The sequence below is a fragment of the Elaeis guineensis genome, chromosome 12 (genome assembly GCF_000442705.2).
Source record: "Elaeis guineensis isolate ETL-2024a chromosome 12, EG11, whole genome shotgun sequence".
NCBI lineage: Eukaryota > Viridiplantae > Streptophyta > Magnoliopsida > Arecales > Arecaceae > Elaeis > Elaeis guineensis.
In genome coordinates, this window is record NC_026004.2 from 84,166,688 (window position 1) to 84,178,594 (window position 11,907).

The window sequence follows — 11,907 nt, forward strand, 5'->3', positions numbered from 1 at the left end:
ATTCCCAAATAGACGATTCAAATGAGAAGATATGGTGTTTTGGTTTGAGATTTGGACCAATCGAAATAATTGGTTCCGTGTTGTTAATTAGATCGATGGTATAAAAATCTACAATCCTGCACACCACAAACGTCGATCGAGCACGCACATATGGGATTGGGGGAGGGAAGGGGGGGGGGTCCAGGAGCAGTTGGAGTGTCTTGTCCATCCGTTGGTGCGCTCATTCTTTCCTTCCACGCTGCAACAGTGGCCTTTCCAGTCCCATCCCCCCTTAACTAATACGATAAAGTAGATGAAGGTGTGGGGCTTAAAATATACACTTACGTACAGCAACTCAACTGTTCGAGGATGACGAAATAGATGATGGAATGGTTGAGTAAGAGTGCAACAATGGAGGGGATCGGTGTGGGAAAAGAAACAAGCCAAGTTGGAAGGTTTGCAGAATGCAAGGGTCTCATATGTTAGCACATCATCAACCATCACCATCAGAGTCGAACAATAATACACGGGGTCGGGTCATTGCAGTTGCCGGGCTGCTTTCAAAGGGAGGCTTGTGCAAGGGAGAGAGAGCAAAGGTGGTGTTTTTAAATATAGAGTTTGGTGGGTGGGTGGGATGGATGGCTCCGGAGTCCTTAAGGAATTGGCGGAGCTGCTGTGGGTGAGATCGATATGGGGAGGCAGCCGTGCTGCGATAAGCTCGGGGTGAAGAAGGGACCGTGGACGGCGGAGGAGGACAAGAAGCTCATCAGCTTCATACTCACCAACGGCCATTGCTGCTGGCGAGCCGTCCCCAAGCTTGCAGGCCTCCTCAGGTGCGGCAAGAGCTGCCGCCTCCGGTGGACCAACTACCTCCGCCCCGATCTCAAGCGAGGGCTGCTCACCGAGGCGGAGGAGCAGTTGGTCATCGACCTCCATGCTCGCTTGGGGAATAGGTGGTCGTCTTCTCTTCTCTTCTCTTCATTCACTACAATAATAATGGAGCTACCATGCACAAAAAGCACAGCCATATCACCTCTCTTTCTGCTACATATTAATTAATTTCACTTGTTCATGCATGCATTTATATGACCATGACATAGAGATAGACAAATATATAGCTTTGGATTCACAAATTAGATAAAAATATGGTTAAATATCGTTGTGGTCGGATGGTTCGGCTCGTGTGTGTATAAGATATTATCCACTTTGATTTATCTTACTGATGGAGAGAAAAGGCTCCATCTCATATAAGTCAAAATTTTTGTTGATTCGCGATTGATGTGAGACCAAAGATGCCATTTTCTCACACTAAATGCGATGCAGAGAATAAAAAAATATAATTTTATACTAGATAATTAGATTTTCATAATCTACGGCTTATGTTTTTTTTTTTTTTTTGTGCTTTTGTGAAATAATCCGCCATCTGTAAGTTGGAGGGATTTATTATCTCGTGGATTAGTTGTAGTAGGTGCTCGTTTCCATCACGAGATGACCTAATCCACCGTCGTAGACGAGAACTCGTTCAAGCAATATTCTCTGTGGGCCCTCCACATATACATGTACAGTCTGGATGAGGTAAAAGTGCTCGGCATGTACTTGATGCTAAAAATTGATGCACAAATTTAGACACATGGATCAACACTAAACACGTGGATCAACCCTCCGTCTTCGGTAGTTGACGAAGGACGCAAAACATAAGTGTGCTAGCTGGATGTTAGGTCGGCTGACAATGATTCAAATGCTCACATCAAGGTATTAAAGTTTCCATTTTATTTGACAAAATATGGGGAAATTAGTTCACAAGTCGCATACATGTGGATGACGACAAACTTATCCATATTTTAAACTTCCATATGACTAGGATCTTCGTTTGAAAAAAAAAAAAAAAAAATCTAAGATAATGAATAATTTGTATGGCCGGCCTATAAAAATAGGATTACCTATTTAAAACATCATCTATAAAAGGACTTATTGCTTAGAACGCGCGATTCCATCATGTGCAACTTAGATCACCGAATAAAGAGCCATCATACCATCCAAGAAAGTGACCTTTTTTCCCTTCAAAACAACAAAAGTTGTTAGCTGGCCATTCATAGTTATTAATATATATATATATATATTTTTATAGTCAAAATTTTTAATCAAATTTGTATCACAGTGTATTTTTTTTCAACAATAGATGATGTGAAGGCTCCTTATCAGATGATCTAAGGTATATGTGGTAGGACTATATATTTTAACCAAGTATTTTTCCATTGAAAGGGTATTGGGCAGGCTCGGTAAGGGGAGATTCCAGATAGCCGAAACCACTTGTTTTGCTTAGTATTTTCATGGTTTTCCATGTCTCTGTCTTCCCCACTTTTCCCCCCGGTATATATTATTTCATGTGATGCCTTTTAAGGTCAATATTTCCTCACAAATTAAGTAATCCAAAAGGTTAATTTTAAGGGTAAATATTGGGTTACTCCCTCTTCACAACTTTTTCATATATTTTCTTCTTCTTCCTCCAATTTCTCAAGGGGCAGTTAGGTCTTGCATGACCAATTAATCTCTTTCACTTGAAAGAAGAGACCATAATATTAAGCAGGGACAACTTTGCATGTATGAATGAGATGTTAAAATTATTATCCTTTTGACTATATATACACATACATTGATTTGAAGCAGTAGCTACAAGAATTTAGAAATTAGCTTACATCTCCTTTAATTCTATTATCATGGAGCTTATTGGCCACTAGTCGTCTCTCCCAAAAGCTCACCAGTTATGTTTGATCTAATTTGGTGCAGGTGGTCCAAGATAGCTGCAAAGTTGCCAGGAAGAACAGACAACGAAATAAAGAACCACTGGAACACTCACATCAAGAAAAAGCTTCTGAAGATGGGAATTGATCCAGTCACACACAAGCCAATCAACAGGCAACCAAGCCCGAAAAGCTCGCAATCCACTGCAACAACTGAATCAAAATCTGACGATCACCAGTTACAGTCGCAAGGATATGAAGGCCAAAACCAGTCTTCTGAGAACTCGCGATCGAGCCCACCGGAGGAGAGCTCGAACACTAGCAGCAATGACCTGTTGGTTGGTAGCTTATGGGAGGAGGATATACCTCTCATAAATGAATCATGGACGTTTCCATGCAATGAAGAGGACTACAGCAGCGTCGTCGCGCCATTACCATGGGAAGGGAGCAGTGAGTGGCTGTTGGATTATCAAGATTTTGGAATAGGAGACATGGGATTGGGGAGTTCAGCTATAGAAAATTAGCTGGGCTTGTAGACAAACAAAGCAAACGATCTTGGAGTCCTTAGTATGATATGAGCCAAGCAAAAAATTGTAGATAATTGTAGATAATGAAATAATGATTTGGCTAGGGAAGGAACGCTGGATCCCCTAATTCTAGTTGATAGGAAGTGGGATCCAAGTAGAAGGCTAGTTACTCTTTCCTATTGGTACTTGCTTCCCAGTCCAAATACATGTATTATGGAGTAAGGGAAGTGTTTGCCCTTAAGACATGAAATCTGGTTGTGGAAAATATTATACAAGGTAAATGTGTAAGTTGTATATATGCATACTAGCATCAACTATATGTGAAGGCACTTGATGTTATGATTTAATCAATGAACAATTAAAGCTAGATGTATGTCATGCTCCGATCCAATTGCACGAGCGAGGCACATGGTAGATGACCATACATCCGTAAGATTTATCTCTATAGTACATGCAAGGCCTATATTTCATATATATTTAACATATCAAAAATTCAGATACATACTGGTACAACAACTATAACAATAAATTAGTATAATAATTCAAATTATTCTAATAGTCTCGTGAAATAGAGAAAACCTTACAAATACCTTATCAATCGATTTATTCAAGCACGATATATGGAAAATCCACTAAACCCTAATTTTCATTCCACTTGGTGCAAGGATCTTATCCGAACTACTCCTTGGTATTTAAAAAAAATAAATAAAATCCAAGAAGTACTAATTTTTTAAGAAGTACTTTTTTTTTTGTGGTATAAAAACTTCCAACTATGAATAAAACTATCCTTGTCAACATAGAATAAATTTTTTATGAAAGTATGCACACCAACAAAATTTTCAAACTATTTAATATGTCAAATCAAGAAATATAAACAACCAGAGAGATATATATATATATAATCAATTAGCTATCACTTAGTCATTTTCCTTATCATAAGACTCGAAAGAAACTAGCTTCCAAACACAAAATATGCACCCAATCAGTATATGCCAGCGATCAACCTTGACCAGCTAGGCTCGAAAGGAAACTAGCTCTAAGATATATAAAAAAAAATGTCAATCATAATATGTGCCAACAATTAGCCCCATCTGACTATGCCCGAAGAAGATTAGCTCCTAAACATAAAATATGTACTTTTCAATCAGCACGTACCCAATGATCAATATTGATTGGTTAGGTGCGAAAGAAGACTAGTTCTGAATCACATGAAAAAATATGTCAACCACAATATATACAGATGATCGATCAGCTCCACCTAGCTAGGCCCTTAAGTAGGAATGGCAATGAGTTGGGTCAACTATTGCCCATACTCACCCTACGGTTAAAAACCTCATCCTTTTATTAGCTTAGGGTGGGTCGGATAGTAGTGCTGGTTGGGTCGAGTTTGGTCGACTAGATAAGAGGGGTTGGATCAGATTAGACAAAAAATTTATTATACAAACATTATAAAATAATTATAACTTTGAAAGAAGGGATTTAGGCTAAGATTATATTGCATCGAATTCGACGGGAAGGGAGCATACCATTATTTGTCTCATTCAGATGCGTCAAATCAAGTACTCGATAGATCAGCTAAAATTGCCATCCCTATCCTAAAGAAAACTAGGTTTTGAATCACGTGTGGCCAATGGTCAACTCCATTAGCTAGATGCAAATTATGGTTAGACTAGAGAGTGATACATATATATAATATCTATAATCTAGTAATATAGCCAATCCAAAGTTATGATTTTAGCAAACAATAATTGATCTACTATTTTCACATAGCAGGTCATGATGTCAAAATAATAAATACAAATTTTGATGCATATAACTTAGTGTCATCGTCAAGTAAGGTATTTTATGCTTGATCAATAATTTGAAATTTATTTTCATGTATAAAGCTACAATAATTCTGTTATGCATAAATAATTTCTAAAATTTATCTTTGAAATGCTTTCAACTCTTTATCAATGACATGTGTAAAGCCACCAGTAACTATTTTTATATTTTCTAAAAGAATTGATTAATCATTTTCATAAATGATTTCTATCATGAGATATGCACAATAAAAATCTTAAAGACAAAGGTAAGAATTATTCAACTTAAATATAAAAATCTCTCAAACCAAACTAGACATGATCTAGATGGTAACGAATTAATGATTAAGTTTACTCTAAAACTTAATTATTATTTTAAAATCTTCACTAGGGACCCCAAGGCTTATAGGATCTATTCGAGACTCCAAAACCCCAGCTCCATCTAGGTCAAGGATTGTGACCCTAGATCTGCTAACTAGTAGCCAAGATATGAATGCATATTCTTGAGTCCAACCTAGCCACCAGAGATACTATCTATCCTCTGACTCAAAAATAGATTTGGGCTCATGGTTACTTTAGGTGTGGGGTCCATCTGTTGTGTTAGGTGAACATGAGTATCCCTTTGATTTGCAAAATCATTAAATTGAATTAGAAGAGATAAGAAGAGAAGGGGTCTCACAATGATTCATAAGTCACCTAGGGGGTGTTTTAATAAGGCCTTAGGGAAGAACTTGGTGGCAATTGATGGAATCGATTTGATCAAGTGGTGCATGAAGAATTGAGGATGGAAAATAAAGTCGGGTGCTCCATCGTAGTGATGACCACCATATGGAGATAGCAAAGGTTGTATAGAGTCTTTTCCAACCAAAAAATAGGGGATCTAATAGGAAAAGATGAAATTAGGCTAGTTGCCGATCAAATGATGAGATCCAACTATTACTCTATCCCTCAAAATGATCAAGATTATCATCGAATGGCATTTGGTTATAGGTTGGAATAGGGGATCCCCTATCTTAAAATAAGATACCAACTCAGAATTAGGATCAATTATTGCCCATGCAATAGGAATCGGAAAGGATGCTAGCTAGCAAGTAGTCTATAGGGACGAGAGAAAGCTGGTAGAGAAAAGAGGAGAGATGATGGTGCGGTAAAGCTTACCTAGCCCAAATAGGCCGTAGGGACGATGGGATTTTCGAAATAAGGAGGGCAAAAGAGGAAGTCAATCTTAGTGAAGAGAAGGAGAATGGCGATCGGTCAAGACTTAGAAGGCTTGAGGAGGTTAAGATCTAAGAGACAGGGTGATGATGATGGAGAAGATTCGAGGGAGAGAGATTGGGAGTAAAAGAAAGAAGGGGGAGAAGTGAGGTCTTGGGCATTACCAACCACCTTCACCAGCTATTGCACATACTTGGTTGACCTAATATAGAAGTCTCACACCCATTACGAGCATAAAGCGATTGTCTGCCTTCCTAATAGCTCAAGCGGAGGTCTTGTTTAGCTGGTGGCTTCAATTACTAACAGAAAAATTCATTGCTGGGTCGTCTCATCTAGCTCGATTAAGTTGAGGCTGAGTTGGGGACTAGGTTGAATTAGGTGAGCTAGAGGATACGTGTTACAATGTATATATCTTTTATTTTTAAGATGAGTGAGATTACATACCTCTCTTTAGATTTTCTCAAGATAAAAAGGAAAAAGCATACATTTCTTATGGAGCAACAAGCGCATGAATGACTTTCTATTCCGTATACCATCACACACACACATAGAGAGAGAGAGATATATGACAATGAAATGATGCTAGTCATAATATATTTTAAACCAAGTGATATCTAATTTTTCCGGTTATATAGTGATCAAATTTATTTCATTTTTATAAGGAACAGAATAACATAACAACACATTTTTCCAACATGATGTCCATAAATGAGAGAAATATATAGAAAGAAAATGAAAAAGGCCCTTTCATGGTTGAATGGGAACTAGATTTGTAACGGGACATCCTATATGGTAACTGTATGATGGTTTCCTCTTAAGGAGAGCTTGTAGCTTTGATCCTTGTTGAGCTTCAATTTAATTCTCAAAGTTTGCCAAATGGTGCCTACAAAGGACACGCTTCATTAATTAATTCTTTATGACCTATGTCCCAAAAGAAAATAATAGTTAGTCTCTTTAATGTTTGCTGAGATTGCAAGCAAGTCGGTTACTGGTCATACGTTTTTTTTTTTTTTTTCTCTCTTTTAATATCTCTTTTTCTTCGTAAGATGCATAAAATATTCAAATAAAGAGTTGTGTAATAATCAAATACTTGTTATATTAGTTGTTTCTTTGAGAGTTGTTGTATTGCTTCAAGTCATAACCAGTATAATCTTACGTCTGAATGATGTAATACCATGGTTGTTCATCTCAGAAAGTTCTCCAGTCCAAATTCCATATATATATCATCATAATTTGCACCTGCCAGAACACGAATGATATTTTAGTTGGCTCTTATACAACCTCTCTATCATAAATAACATAGAATCAACCCAACCACCTTTCATAGGTTAAACTTCATTGGAAGTGCACCCAATGCATAAGTTAAAAAGGTAATCGCACTCTATAATTCCTTGCTTTTTGGTCTTTTATACAGTCTTTATAGTAGAAAACGGCAGCATAAATTTCAATTTCATCATCTCTTTGTTTATTTGGTAATGTTAATTATATGCCAACTTTGAGCTACTAATATTAGCCTTCTCAATGAAGTGAGATCGTACAATTTTGCAAGCTTATCCATTAGGTGATCATGAAATAACTTAAAATATTCACATAAGAAAGTGAGACGGTCATCTGGAGAGTATTATTTAGTGGGTGGTTGAGAATTTATGATGTTATAAGCGAACAGCAATAATTTCTCAAGCAAAAGTAATAGTAACAATATTATTGGTACTATTAATTGTTACTGCTGCTGCTATTACAATTAGGGGAAAAAAAAGCACCATCGAGCATCATAAGCGGAAGAAGATCTTTTTAGAGTTTTGATTTAGCTAACCAATTTGATAAAGTTGCCCTAAAACGTCACTCTCTGGTGCATTGGTTTTATAATTCAGTCTAGCTTTTGGGTTGGCCCTGTGGTTTAAAGTAGACTTTATAGGCGAGGAAAGTATCAACAACGATTGGCCTTGAAATGTTTGACAGTTGTATTTTTGGACACACATGCTTGTTTTTGGTAGGTAATCGACATTCTTTGAATATATCATTTGTCATATGAGTTGGTATGGTATTGTTCCCAAAAGAATCATGTAAGTTGGTATGTTGGTCAACTCATCCAATTTGTTGGAGAGTTACCTAAGAATAATATGCATAACTGAGTCCTTATAGAATTTAGTCCTTCATTTAATTATTTACTCTCTTTTTTTTTTTCAAATTAAATCATGAATCAAAAGTGATGATTGGATGAATATTCTTTGTCAAAAGACCAGTGTATATTTAATCAAATGTGCAGGTCATATCCGTTATTACCAAAAACTAAATTCTTATAGTAGGATCCACACTCTAAAGGAATAATAGAAGTTGCATGATCCTTGAGCTAATGCAGCTGTACAAATATGTAAGATTAGTCTAGTAACATTCTAATCCTTCGCCAGGGCCATGCTTACAAGCCTATTCATTAATTTACAACTGATTTTTCAACAACTGCTGCAAAGACTTCCATTAGACTTTCTCAATTTATCTTTTGTTGTTGAACCAGCAATTGCTTTGTGTTCCTAATAATGAGCATTTCATTTCAAAGCAGCTCTTTTTCTTCAAAGTTTTTTGATTTTTTCTGTTGCCATGGCCTTTGATACTGATCCATCACCATGCCTCATTAAATTCAGAATATCAACCAATTCATCCAGAGGTCTTCTGAGATTTATGGACCAATTGTTGCTCCTTAAGCTCCAACAATTCTTAGCTGCGATATTCTTCGTCGAGTGCCTGATATAATATTGTAGAAAAAGATTAGTCCTCTCAGAAACCCACAAGGATCTCACACTGCCTTTTCTTCTCATACCAAATTTCCTCCTGTAGAAAGCTTTGTATACGACTTGCTGCAACGAGGCTTCCTCTTTTATGTGAAACCATATGCCATCCCCATTTTTCCAACAAGGCTTTGTTGAAGCCGTCAAGTTTTGGATTCCAAGTCTTCCTTCAATATTTGACTTACAGACATGCATTCTCCCATTTCACTAGACAAGCAGAACCACAGATTTCTGAGCTGCGAAAACCCTTCTAATACAATCAATGTATTTAATTACCTATTGAGGCAGTTTAAAGATCATGTGATGGAAGATTAGTTAGTAACTGAGTTTATAAGGGTGAATCTACCCTTATAAACTTGCCTTTCCAACATAAAAGTTTGGCATCAGAACTTGATCTGCAGCCTTTTAATCTAACAATTTAGCCTATTTGACTATTTTGTAGCAGCATCTTCATCTTCACCTAAATAGATAAGAGAAACTCTTATGAAACTTAATGGATAGGCTTGACAGGATCTCAGATCCATATAAATAGGAGTTAACACCTGATCATGCTTAGCCTCACAGAAGAGTAGCGTGTCATCAGCATAGTGCTGGCTATGATCAATGCAATTGATTAAGTTTTTCTATCGAGCTTTGTTAAGGATTGCAGTGAGCAAATTAAAGATGAAATAAACAACCGAAACAAGGGATCGCCCTGCCTGAGTCCTCTCTCTCTTCCCACTGCTTGACCATTGATGAGAACAGCTGCTCTGTTTGTTGACAATAGTGCTTGCATCCATTCTTTCCATTACAAGCAGAACAAATTTCCAGCTTAGCTTATCATAAGCCTTCTCAAAGTCAAGCTTGCACATAATTCTTCAATCTTTTTTTTCTACTGTAATGATGATGAATCTCATGTCCACAAAGAAAACTGTAGGTTTGAAGCCTGTTATGAAGCCTGTTTGTGACTTATCAGTCAATTTATCCATCATAGATTGTGCTTGGCATTGCTTACAATCTTTGCAAAAAGAGGGAAAACGATGACAAATAATAGAGAAACTTTATTATATTATGTATGGAGCCGCACTTCTGTTGACAAAGTACCCCCAAAAAAAAAAAAAGGAAAATCCAATCTCCTACTATAAGTTTCCATGACTTTAAGGACTTCAATTAAGGCAGGGAAAGACTATGTCTCTTCTTTCTCTCCGAACACATTGCTAAAAATGCTGTTAGTAAATAGTCAATTTTACCTTTATCAGTTATCACAAGATTAGTAGTGTTAATTATAAGTTTACTTATAACACACCAATTATAGTTCTTTTTCTTCAATAAGATGCAATTAATGTCTCTCAAAAAATAAAGGATACGTGCAACAGGTGCTTAATCATCTCATAGAGCATATTCACATGCATAAATAATTCTTTCAAAAAATAAATTGCTCTATATTTCTTCTCAGAAAAAAAATTATGTGTTATTTCATTGCTCATCATCCTTAAGATGCCACTTTGGTGTTTGGGAGTTTTATGATGCTGCCTATGGTACCTCAACCATATACTCCAGCAATTCTAAGTTGTGTTTAGCAACATCTTCTTTTATAATATATGTAAAAAAGGGAAATTTTGCAACTGAATAAGGCAGATTTTTTGCACAAAGAGAGAAAGAGGTAGTAAATTCTTCGGTAATGCTTCGATCCAAGATACAAATGAATAGCCACAATGCTTAGCAAGGAAGAAAGAAGAATGACAGAAGAAAGAAGAGAATGGTAGTACATTTCTTGTGATCTGCTACCCAATTCCGAACTCACTAAATTCCTTCCAAGTGTATGAAATCTTACCAAACCTTCCTCACAAGCACAGAATAATGACTAGAGCAGTTAGATATATCTTGGATTGTTTGACCAAGTTTACACAAAGCGTTCTCACATAAATTAAGATAGAACACTATAGCTAAATAGTCTTTAGTCTTAGTTTAATGAAAGGTGACTTGTTACCAACATTCTAAAACAAATAATAGATACATAAAAACAATCCACGTCCATGACAAACTGTATAATATCAGAAAAATATTGAATAATGAAATTTCGTATTTCTTCTGAATTTTCTCTGTGATTTGTTTTTTACGCTCGTTAATGACTGCTTACTAGCGTGACGGCATGCAAACATAACTCTCAAGAAAATACAAAATAGAAGAAGACCTATTGATATCTTTGATACCATATATTCCTACAAGAAGGGGTCTCAGTGAAGGATGGAGTCAAATCAATAAAATACAAAGCATAGATAGTCTCCTAACATGGCTTGTCATTTCTTAGAACAGGCGAAATAGGAACCAGAAATTACCAAAACTAGTCAACATTGGCCGAGAGCACGCATCCGAGCAACCTATGATGGCATTCAACAGGAAACAAGTTGGGAGAGGGACATTGCGAAATGCGATTCACACATTGCATCTGGTGCAATAAAGATTGGAAACTATGATTGGGAAGCCAAGAACAAATTGACAAAGGGTTATTATACCAATGTTGACTTCCACTTGCAGTTGATTAGTCATCACACCACTATCAGGTTTGGTGAATGCACAACAAACACAAAGGCAAGACATAGAGAAAAGGAGGTTGGTTGGTTCATCCTTTTCAAAGCATTTGTTTGTGCCTTTAATAATAGGGCCCCAACTAAAGATTTAGATGACTGCTAACCAAAGAAATCATAATTAACACACTTCAAAGCAAGATTTTGTTCATCTTTCTAATCATGTGGAAAACAAGAAATGAAACTATTGGAGAACAAAGGAACAGTGCTTCTTGGCATGACATCACTGAATGAAGAGAAGTTGTTGCTAGCCAGACTCATTTGTGACCAACCAACACATGTATTCTAGTGTC

The 11,907-nt window shown here is 36.7% G+C and overlaps 1 protein-coding gene across 1 annotated transcript; it reads left to right on the top strand.

Moving 5' to 3' along the window:
• The first annotated feature begins 604 nt into the window (after nt 1-604).
• On the top strand, nt 605-3,541 carry LOC105054576 (MYB-like transcription factor ODO1). Its single transcript, XM_010936111.3, has 2 exons — nt 605-932; nt 2,767-3,541. Exons 1-2 carry the CDS (start codon nt 670-672, stop codon nt 3,242-3,244), a joined length of 741 nt encoding a protein of 246 aa, XP_010934413.1. The 5' UTR covers nt 605-669; the 3' UTR covers nt 3,245-3,541.
• Nucleotides 3,542-11,907: the final 8,366 nt, after the last annotated feature.

Coding starts and splice junctions, on each gene's coding strand:
- LOC105054576 (XM_010936111.3), top strand. CDS start 670: ATGGGGAGGCAGCCGTGCTGCGATAAGCTCGGGGTGAAGAAGGGACCG. Junction 933..2,766: donor CATGCTCGCTTGGGGAATAG/GTGGTCGTCTTC, acceptor AATTTGGTGCAG/GTGGTCCAAGATAGCTGCAA.